The sequence below is a fragment of the Kryptolebias marmoratus genome, linkage group LG9, assembly GCF_001649575.2.
Source record: "Kryptolebias marmoratus isolate JLee-2015 linkage group LG9, ASM164957v2, whole genome shotgun sequence".
In the NCBI taxonomy this organism is placed as follows: domain Eukaryota; kingdom Metazoa; phylum Chordata; class Actinopteri; order Cyprinodontiformes; family Rivulidae; genus Kryptolebias; species Kryptolebias marmoratus.
The window spans coordinates 10800522-10811299 of NC_051438.1; the positions used below are offsets into that span (position 1 = coordinate 10800522).

The 10778-nt window shown below is 43.0% G+C and overlaps 1 protein-coding gene across 1 annotated transcript; it reads left to right on the forward strand.

Moving 5' to 3' along the window:
- The first annotated feature begins 3158 nt into the window (after positions 1 to 3158).
- LOC119617376 lies at positions 3159 to 10538 on the forward strand. The gene has a single exon (XM_037977551.1). The coding sequence runs from the start codon at positions 4683 to 4685 to the stop codon at positions 10536 to 10538; it is 5856 nt and encodes a 1951-aa protein (XP_037833479.1). The 5' UTR covers positions 3159 to 4682.
- The last annotated feature ends 240 nt before the right edge of the window (positions 10539 to 10778 follow it).

Here is a 10778-nt window from a genome sequence, read left to right on the forward strand (position 1 = left end):
AATACCAGACAAGTAGTAAACAGGAGGATCAATGCTGATAAATGATGAAAAGGAATATCCTAGTTGGTAAGTGTGGTATTTTTGTGATTTGATGGCAGCAACTTTCTCCTTTTATAAGACATAAAAAGAGTGACTTTTGGCAAAACAAACATCCATCCATCTTTTTTTAACGGCTTGATCCTGTCCAGGGTCGCAGGGGCTCCAGTGGTCACTGAAAAAAAGGTGGGGTATATTTTGGCCATTCCTTCACAGGGCCACATAGACAAGTAACTATTCACACTCCTACCTACAGCCAATTAACCTAACATGCATGGTTTTGAACAGTATGAGGAAACCGGAGCACCAGGAGAAAAACCCCTGGGAAACCATGCAAACTACATGCAGAAAAGCACCTGTTAGGAGCTGAACCCAGGACCTTAATGCTGCGAGGAAGTAGTGCTATCCAACTATTGTACGGCCTGCAAAACAAACAAGAATACTTTAATAAGTCTTACTATTCGGGAATAAAATAAGAACGTTGTTGCTGTTTTGCCCCATTGTCCGAATGAACTCCTCATGCCACAGATATGTACTTGTGCTGACATGAGACTCCAGTAAATACGATTAGAAATGTAGCAGTGGGCCTCTTGTCCTGAGCCAACCCCTGTCCAAATAAAAAAACCAACAGATTATTATGGAGTTCATTAACATGCAGGAAAGATCCAAATCGTCTGATGGATAAAGAGAATGAGACGTTGAATCTTGAAGAGTCACTTGAAGACAGGGCCTGGTAAATTTATAACTACACATCAAAGTAACTGCTGACCTGATCTTCTCTACAACTGAGACCCATCAAGAAAGTGCCACAGGTAACTTTTAAAGAGGGCAGTGATGTGTGAGGAAGGGGCTAAAGCCTATGTTTTGTGCTCAGCCAACTCATTTGAATGCCCTTCCAAAAAACGTAGAAAGGCAGTGTATGGGCGTGTAACTACATGCAGTCTTGTAATGCGTGCGCGTGCGTGTGCGTGTGTGTGTAATCTCATTACCTGTCTCTTCGTCCATCGTGGCCCATAACGCTGGGATGTGTTGGCATTACTTTGATTAAAACAGGTAGGGTCAGAGAACTGAGCAGAAAGGAAAGAAGAGGTTGGGGTGTTGGCAGAGTTTAAAAAAAGTGAATGTGTGTGTTTTATGGCAAGTAGAAATGACTGGGGCACTTATTGGTATTAAAGGGTAAACTTTGAAAGGCATCCATCTCAAGCATGGAGCGAACTTTTCATTCAAAGTTGCGTGAGTGTTTGATCTTGATGTGCCAGTGACAAATGATCAACATGAAAAATGATCTTAGCGTTATTTATTTCTTTATTTTTTTTAGAAGGAAAAATGTGTCTTTGGCTTGAACCTGGGGTCATTAAGAAGCAAATAAATAAGCACAGAAAGTTTGCATATTGGAAAGCTGTCAGCTCTAGGCCAGCATGTGCTCACTTTCAGCTTGATGGAGAGCCGTCTTTCCCGGGCAAGCCCCTGGACTCGGGGGCCGATGAATCAGCAGGAGTGGACACATTGGCAGTTGTCATGTAATGATATTGCCTGAGTGTCAGCTGTGGTTAAAACAGTTACACACAAATGCTGACATCCTGTACAGACACACTCAGCACACACTTACATAAATTTCCGGGAGAGGTTTAAGAACAATCCAGAACCGTTGCTCTCTTAATTAAAAATGAAATAAAATATAGCTAAAATGCCTAAAGCAGTAGTTTAGAAAATTTGAAGCGGAGTTTTGTGGAAAGGTTATGAACAATTATTGTAATTCTTATTGTAGACAGCTCTTTGAATGACCTCAGGTTGGAGAAAAAGAGTTTGATTCTGACAGGATTGATGAGCTAGAAGTTCCATTTAGAATCTCCTAATATTAATATTGGAATAACAACGTAAGTCAAAATTGATGGCGGTGTAAAGATTCGGTTCATTCTTTCTTTTTTTTTTGTACCACTTGTACACAATAAAACTTAAATGCAGGCCACAACAAATGAGAGAAGAATGTTAGTATGTTTTCCTTAAAAAAACATCAGTAATACACCTAGTACCTCAAAGAAAATTCATTTGCACAGAACAGACCTTTTTGCACTTGTGTGGTGATGAATCCACTTAATTTCTGAAATCATACAAATTAATCAACTTGTGCTTCACACAAATTTTTGACATTATTCTAAATGAAGGCATTTTAACAGTCTTAAAAAGAGAGCATTAAAATCTTGTTATCCTTTTTTTTAGAAAAAAATCCAAGTAAAATTTGTGTGTTAATAGATATTTTAACTGTTTATTTTAGCAAATAAAGTTTTATAAATCTGTTTGTAAAACGGTTTTCACTTGGTTTCAAGATAAGGTTTTAAGAAAGTAAATATAAACGCTCAGTAGAATAGTGCTAAACCACTTTAAAAGTCTCAGTTGATCTCAGTTCCATCTTTTTTTTTTGTCTTCACAGTATAATTATATACTGACACGGAGTGCCTCACATATAGTGGTTGAGTGTGTCAAGAGAAAGAGATGATGGTGTGGCAACAAGCTTTTAGAAAAATGGACAGCCAAGTGTATGCACACACACACACACAGTGTATGTGTGCAGAGAAACAAACATGCAGAGGAGTGATCTGTCCCTCTCTGTTAAGTATCATCTTGAGTTGTCGTGACGACCAATTTCTCACAAACATCACATCCAGTATCATTCCAGTTGTTTGACAAGATGCATTATAAATGAGTACTTAGAGATCTGCAATAGTATAGTCCCCCACACTTTTCTGCCTCTGTGTTAAAGATAACTTTTTTAGATGGTTTAGCAGTATAAAAAGTTAATAAAGCTATAAATAAAACCATGCCATATCTTTGCAGAAATGAAGAATGATGGGAAGCCTTCATGTCTTAAGCCTGTGTCTCACTGAGCTGCAACTGCTGGTGACAAGTTGAAGACACAAAACTATGAGAAAATACACACATTTTCACTTGGACACTAACTGAATTGGTACTTCCAACACGTTTGCAACATAAAGGCAAATAAATTGTGACATTCTTGTGAGTGATGTCCAGTTTTATTTGTCTCAATTTAGTCACAAAGTGTCCTAATTATGTCTCAAATTGGTCACAATATATTTATTTTATGTTTCTTGTGTAACCCGTGTTATAGTTTGGGTTCATTCATTTCAATTTATGTGGAGGTTAAATATTTAAAAAAGGGTTAAGATGTTTAAAAACGTTTAAAAAAGCAATTTCCAAACATTAGTAATATTCCTATGTCCAATGCCTTTGTTATGTACAATTTTGTATTTTCTTTCTGTATTTAATAATTGCCAAATTATTTTACTAATTTCTATTTGGTTAGGGATACTGATCTTTGAACTGTTGCGCAATTGGAAGGGGAGGGGAAAAAAGAGAGAGTTCGACGGAGGGGGGTGAAGGAGACAGTCTGCTCGATTGTTCCTCCCAGTTAGCATATGCTAAGCAAAAACTTTTCCTAGCTAAGGAAAGGCAGCTGCAGTCAAGTGTTCGGCCAGGACATTTATAAAAGCAGTGGACTTTAGTTATGTGCGGTGGGATACTTTTTCTCTGTTTTTCAAGAAGTCGCAGCTTGGACTGTTGTGAAAACTGACGCGACACACGCGAGAGCACGCTAAGCTAAGAGACAGCGAGGAGGGTTGGCTACCACGTTGGTGAGCTACACGACTGCTGTTCTTTGTGGACTTGGAGACGAGAATCGTTTGGACACCGGAGGAGTTGCGGTTTCGTTTGGAAAAGACGACCAAGATCGACTACACGGTGGGGACCGAGAGATTCAGTGCTGCGGGAGTCCATGCAGGAGACACGTGCAGAGCCACGAGCCACGACAGGTCCACGCTGTGCGCACATGAACGCTCTACTCTTCACTTTCAAACGCAAGGAGTCAGGTACAGAGTCAATTTATTTTGTTTGCTCATTGAGTGAAGCGGCCAGTGTTTAAGTTTCCAGGCCCCAACGCACACAAGCGACGTTCAGGCCTGCAACGGGTATTTTTTTGGTCATTTTAGTTATTATAAAGCCGGCATAGCTTAGGATTTACTAATGACTTTGATGATTTTGGTTTGTTAATGCTCTGCAAGTGACTGATGGACACTGAGGGTTTGATTTTTGAACTTTAAAGGGAAACTTTAATTGTAAGGTTTTGAGTTAAGACACATTCCTTATTTACTGTACATTGCTATACAGGTAAGTTGAGTTGTTTTAAGTTGTGTTCACTTCTTCAAGTGTGTTTATGGTTTATTTACAAATGTAAGGTATTTCATTTTACTAAATTCAGGGTAATTTCATTTGAAATATATTTTCATAAGTAAAAAGAAGAAAGACATTTACTGTTTCAATTCATTATTTCATTAACAGATTTCTCCTTGAGTAAAAGAAAGGTATAGTTACAAGGTATTTATAAGGGAACTCATAACTAATCCGATAACAACGACTACAGTTTTATCACCTTTTAACGATAAGAACTCAGGGCGTCCCATATTTGATTATTTTACATGATTTCGGATGTTTTGCCAGTAATGTAGGCAAAGGGGCGCTACACAAAATGGAGGCACCGCTGGGATGTTATGAGAATTTCTGAACTTATTTACCCTTGTTATAGTGTAACTCTGCACATTTTCATAGAAAGTTGAACTTTTTATTTATCAGTCATGGCTGATAGTAAGTGGCAGGCGGAGCTTAGCGAGTGGTGTGACACTGAAACTATTGATGTCACTCATGCTATATTAGTGGTAGGGGTGGGGAAAGATCTCGAAGTGGCCAAAATTGAAGAAGAGCTACACTCAGTCAGATGCTGGGGTCGTGTGAGGGGGACAAAGCCCTACAGTGATGGCGATGGCGTATTGGTTCTCTGTGAATGTAAAGAAGTCATCGACCCGAGTTTAGTTCCTCCTGAAGTCCGACCCAATGATGGCGCTATTTGGAAGATCATAACTCATGCTCAACAACCCACTACCTCTGCTCCTGCTGAAGACTTTTCAGTCAAGTTGCAACGGTTTCTATCGTCAGAGGGAAAGACCTTTGCCGATATTCAAAGCATGTCTTCCACTGATGAGTCAGTCTTACGTGCCATGGTCGACGTGGTCAGCCGCACTACCAGAAGTCAAACTGAGAGCCATGGATACCGCCGCTTGCGGATTTTCTCTGGTATCACTCCCACCCCAGCTGGAGAAGAAACTTTGGAATATTGGCTAGAACAAGCGACGTTGATGGTTCAAGAGAGTGAACTCACTGAACAAGAGAAGAGACGACGAATCCTGGAAGGCTTGAGAGGGCCTGCTCTCGAAATTGTCAAGTCACTACGCCTCAGTAAGCCAAGAGCCACAGCCCAAGAGTTTCTTGATGCGATGGACTGCGCATTTGGTTCTGCTGAGTCTGCCGAAGATCTGTACTTTTCTTTCCGGCTCATACAGCAGAAGTCTGGTGAGAAGCTGTCAGACTATGTTCGCCGGATTGAACCTTTTCTGGCCAAAGTGGTGAAGAAAGGAGGGGTCTCAGCTAATGAAAAAGACAAAGTGCGCGTTGAACAGTTGCTTCGTGGTGCAATTGACTCAGACTTGATGTTGCTTCAGCTACGCCTGAAGGAGAGACGTAGTACACCTCCCAACTTTCTTGACTTACTGTCTGAAATCAGAACCGAAGAAGAATACCAGCAAACACGAAAGAAGGTGAATGCACGTATTCGGAATGTTGCTGCTAGTAAAGACTTAGTCGATGATGATGTGGACATAGAAGTGCTAAAGGCTGATTTTAAAGCTCTGAAAACTCAAGTATTTGAAATGAGTAAGAGTTCGGCAAATGAAGGAGCTAGTGCTCCCGCACCTATGCTAATTCCGAGTCACTCAGGCAATGATAAGTCAGAGGCTGCTGCTTTACGAAAGAAAGTTAAAAGATTAAACAAAAAGTTGAAGTTCAAAGGAGAAAATACAACTGACCCTTCGGCTACGGTAGCCGCTATCGGGACTAAGAGCCTAAGTCAAGGTTCTAGGCAAGCACAAAGTCCTGGAGGTGGTGAACGCTTCTGCTACAGATGTGGAGAAGATGGTCATATCGCCACTCAGTGCTCATCTCCTGAGAATGAAAAAAAAGTCATAAAGAGACTCATAGCTTCGCTTAACAAAGCAAAAGGCAAGCAATCGAATGAGAGCAATCCAAACAGTGAGACCTTCAGCTGCTTCTCTAAAAAGCAGGAAGTATGCTCAAACGCAAATGCCCCGCTTCCCAAAGGTCTCATTGGTCCACCATCTACAGTGCAAATGAGAGTGAAAGGTAACCCATGTACAGCCATATTGGATAGTGGGTCCCAAGTAACTATCATTTTCCAGGAATTCTACGAAAAGCACTTGTCAGATATACCCATACAACCAGTCTCTGGATTGGCCATTTGGGGACTAAGTGATACAAGCTATCCCTACTCAGGATACATTGTAGTTGACATGCAGTTCCCAAAGGAGCTAACTGGAAAGTCAGAGACATTGTCAGTGTTGGCACTGATTTGCCCTGGGCCTAACACACCCGATCAGGTCCCAGTGATCCTAGGCACAAACGCTAATTTGTTCCACAGACTTGCTGACTTGTGTGGTCATCCAAAGAGTGAGGCTTTAGCCCGTGCCTTGAGAATCAACAACAACAGACAGAAGAGAGAATCAGTACTGCCTAACGCCAATGACACAAACACCGATGATTCCGTAGGTTTAGTGAAGTACATGGGCCCTAATGACTTGACACTTACCCCACAGGAAAGTCGCTGTGTACCATGTCAACTGGACCTTACTCAGCCAGCACCTAAAGGCATAATCGTGGTGGAGACAAGTGAAACTGTAGCATTACCTTACGGAGTGATGTTCCAGCCTGTAGTTGCTCCCGCTTCTGCCATTGATCCCAATTGCTTCTCTCTGTTGATTCAGAACGAGACCAAGAAGGAGATTACAATACCTCGAGGTACCCCACTAGGTACAGTTCAGTCAGCTGATTTGGCCAGACCTATTGTGAAAAGTCAAGATGCCGAAGAACTGGATCCAAGTCTGATAGACTTTGGGGATTCGCCTATCCCCAATGAATGGAAAGAGAGACTAAGGAGAAAACTCTGTCGTCGACGCAATGTGTTCTCACTCCATGAATGGGACGTTGGCTTAGCCAAAGGCGTTGAGCACAACATTCGTCTAACCGATCCCCGTCCATTCCGTGAGAGATCCAGACGCCTGGCGCCTGCGGACATAGAGGATGTGCGTAAACATCTCCGAGAGCTGTTAGACGCTGGAGTGATACAGGAGTCAAGGAGTCCATACGCTTCGCCTATTGTGGTAGCGCGAAAGAAGAATGGAAATGTGCGTATGTGCATAGACTATAGGACTCTGAATAGCAAGACAATACCAGACCAATACACCACACCACGCATCGATGACGCATTGGATTGTTTAGCAGGAAGTCGATGGTTCTCTGTCTTAGACCTTCGTAGCGGTTATTACCAAATCGCAATGGCGGAACAAGACAAAGACAAGACCGCATTCATTTGTCCTCTTGGCTTCTACCAATTCGAGCGTATGCCCCAAGGAGTGATGGGAGCTCCGGCGACGTTTCAACGTCTGATGGAGAAGGCCGTTGGAGACATGAACTTGCTACAAGTCCTTGTTTATCTGGATGACTTAATCGTGTTTGGTGCTACGCTAGAAGAACATGAGGAGAGACTCATGAAAGTTCTCGATCGCCTTGAGGAGGTAGGCCTAAAAGTGTCTTTGGACAAATGCCAGTTCTGTCAGCCCAGAGTCAAGTATGTTGGCCATATTGTCTCTGCTGATGGGATTGCGGCAGATCCAGCTAAGGTCGAAGCTGTAACCCAGTGGCCACAGCCTACTGACCTTAAGTCACTGAGGTCATTCCTTGGTTTCTGTGGTTATTACCGCAGATTTGTGGCGAACTACTCCTCAATCGTTAAGCCCTTGACAGATCTGACCAAAGGGTATCCTCCGGTGAGGAAAGGCAAGAAGCCTACAGTCACAAAAGATCATCAGTACTTCAAGGAGGCCGAACCTTTTGGATCACGATGGACTGATGCATGCACAAAAGCTTTTCGTGACATTATCCGATGCCTTACCAATGCGCCTGTGTTAGCGTTCGCAGATCCTAACAAGCACTATGTGTTGCACACCGACGCTAGTCTCAAAGGTTTAGGAGCAGTCTTACACCAGGTTTATCCTGAAGGTCTCCGTCCTGTTGCATTTGCCAGCAGAGGATTGACTGCTGCTGAGCAGAAGTATCACATTCACCAGCTCGAGTTTCTAGCGCTCAAGTGGGCCGTGGTAGACAAATTTCATGACTACCTATATGGTGTGAGATTCACGGTAATGACTGACAACAATCCGCTCACATATGTGCTGACAACTGGGAAACTCAACGCAACAGGTCACAGGTGGCTTGCAGCACTAGCCATGCATGACTTTGAAGTCAAGTATCACCCTGGAAAGGTGAACATTGGCGCTGACTTGCTCTCACGTAACTGGTCTGATGTTGAAGCAGAACCCTGGAAGAAACTGTGTCAGGGTGATGTAAAAACACTTTGTAGTCAAGTGCGGGCACAAGATATGTGTATGGCTGAAAGACTGGGAGTTCCTGTAGAGGGTATTCCTGAGCTCTATTGTTTTGCAACCCACCTGAATGGTGGACAACTAGAACGGTTAACCCCTGACGACTTGCAAAGGGCCCAGCTCAAAGACCCTGTTCTCAAAACAGTAAGAGAGGCCTTGAACACAGGTCGCTGGCCATCTCATGTTACTGATGCAGAAGTTTCTTTGTTGAAACGGGAGAGAACCAAACTGAAGATTGAAGACGGATTACTCTACCGAGTGAAAATCAAAGCTTCTGGTAAACAACACCGCCAGCTGCTTTTACCCGAAGAGTTCAGAATACAGGTGTGTCGTGCATTGCATGATGACATGGGACACTTGGGTGTAGAGAGGACTGTAGAACTAATGAGAGAAAGGTTCTACTGGCCGAAGATGAGTCACACTGTTGAGACATACATAAGCAACTGTGGGAAGTGTGTCACATGGAAGAGTCCATGTCCACGAGCTGCTCCATTACACCAGATCACTTCTGCAGGACCTATGGAACTTGTATGTATCGATTTTCTTTCACTAGAGCCAGACTCCAGTGGAGTTTCTAACATTCTTGTGGTGACTGATCATTTCAGTCGCTATGCACAAGCTTACCCGACTAGAGATCAACGAGCAGTCACTGTTGCCAAGGTCTTGGTTGAAAGGTTCTTTGTTCATTATGGTCTTCCAGCTCGAATTCATTCGGACCAAGGGCGTGACTTCGAGAGCCGGTTGATTCAGGAGCTTCTGAGAACCTTGGGAATCCGTAAGTCACGGACGACACCCTATCATCCTCAGGGTGACCCACAACCGGAGCGCTTTAATAGGACGCTGTTATCTATGCTGGGAACCCTGAGGGATACCCACAAACGTCAGTGGAGTCGTCATGTGAGTCAGTTAGTACATGCGTACAACAGTACCAAGAATGATGCTACAGGGTTTTCACCCTACTACATCATGTTTGGCAGAGAGGCCATATTGCCAATTGATGTATGTTTTGGTACTGATGACCAAGAACCAGTTAGTCATTCACGTTACGTGGAAGATCTCAAAAGAGACTTAAAGAGTGCTTACGAGTTAGCTACCAAGTCTGCAACTCAAGTTCATGTGAGGAACAAGAAGAACTATGAGAGAGCTCTACGCAATCAAACCTTAGTCAAGGGTGATCGAGTGCTCCTGAAGAACTTGGGGTTGCACGGGAAACATAAGTTGCAGAGTAGGTGGAACTCTTTACCTTATGTGATCATGGAAAAGCTCCCTGATTTGCCTGTCTACAGGGTGAAGCCTGAGAGTGGGATGGGGAAGCTGAGAACTATTCACAGAGACAATGTTTTGCCTATTGGAAGTTTGGTGAGGGTTTCTGAAGACTCAGATGTTCAACAGCAAACCACAAGACCTGTGACTAGGAGTCAGAGGAAGTCAAGGACACGTCAACCACATGGTACGAGGCCTCAAGACAATGCAGGTTATTCGCTGGATGGAGAGTCTAGTGATCCTGAGTCTGAATATCAGCTTATGTGCAGATGGAGGTCCAAATCTGAAGATCTTGAAGATCCTGTCGCAGAAAGAGATTGTGAGTGTGAAATACAGAACACTGCTGCGCAGGACAGTGCATCTGATCATGATGAAGAGTCCGAACATGATGTGATGTCAGAAGCCATAGCAGACTCTAGCGATGGTGAAAGTGATGCTGGCGATGAGGTAGAGACGCCTGCTGAACTAACAGGTAGTGCAGAGCTTGAAAGACCTTCTCCTGTTAGGGTGACTGAGGAAGTCCGACCTCAGAGACATTCCCTTAGACGTGAGAAGAGGTCTATTAAGCCTGTTGTTAGACTGACTTATGATGAGGTAGGGAAGTCTAAAGACCAGCCTTTGACTATAGTACATAGGGGTGTAGTCATAAAGATTGGTTGAGGGAATTTTTGTTTCACTTTTCTGTGTTATTGAAATTATGTTTTCATTCATGTTCATGGGAATTAGGTTTCATAGGGACATGTAAACCATTTGAGTGGGGGAGAGTGTAACCCGTGTTATAGTTTGGGTTCATTCATTTCAATTTATGTGGAGGTTAAATATTTAAAAAAGGGTTAAGATGTTTAAAAACGTTTAAAAAAGCAATTTCCAAACATTAGTAATATTCCTATGTCCAATGCC

Coding starts and splice junctions, on each gene's coding strand:
- LOC119617376 (XM_037977551.1), top strand. CDS start 4,683: ATGGCTGATAGTAAGTGGCAGGCGGAGCTTAGCGAGTGGTGTGACACT.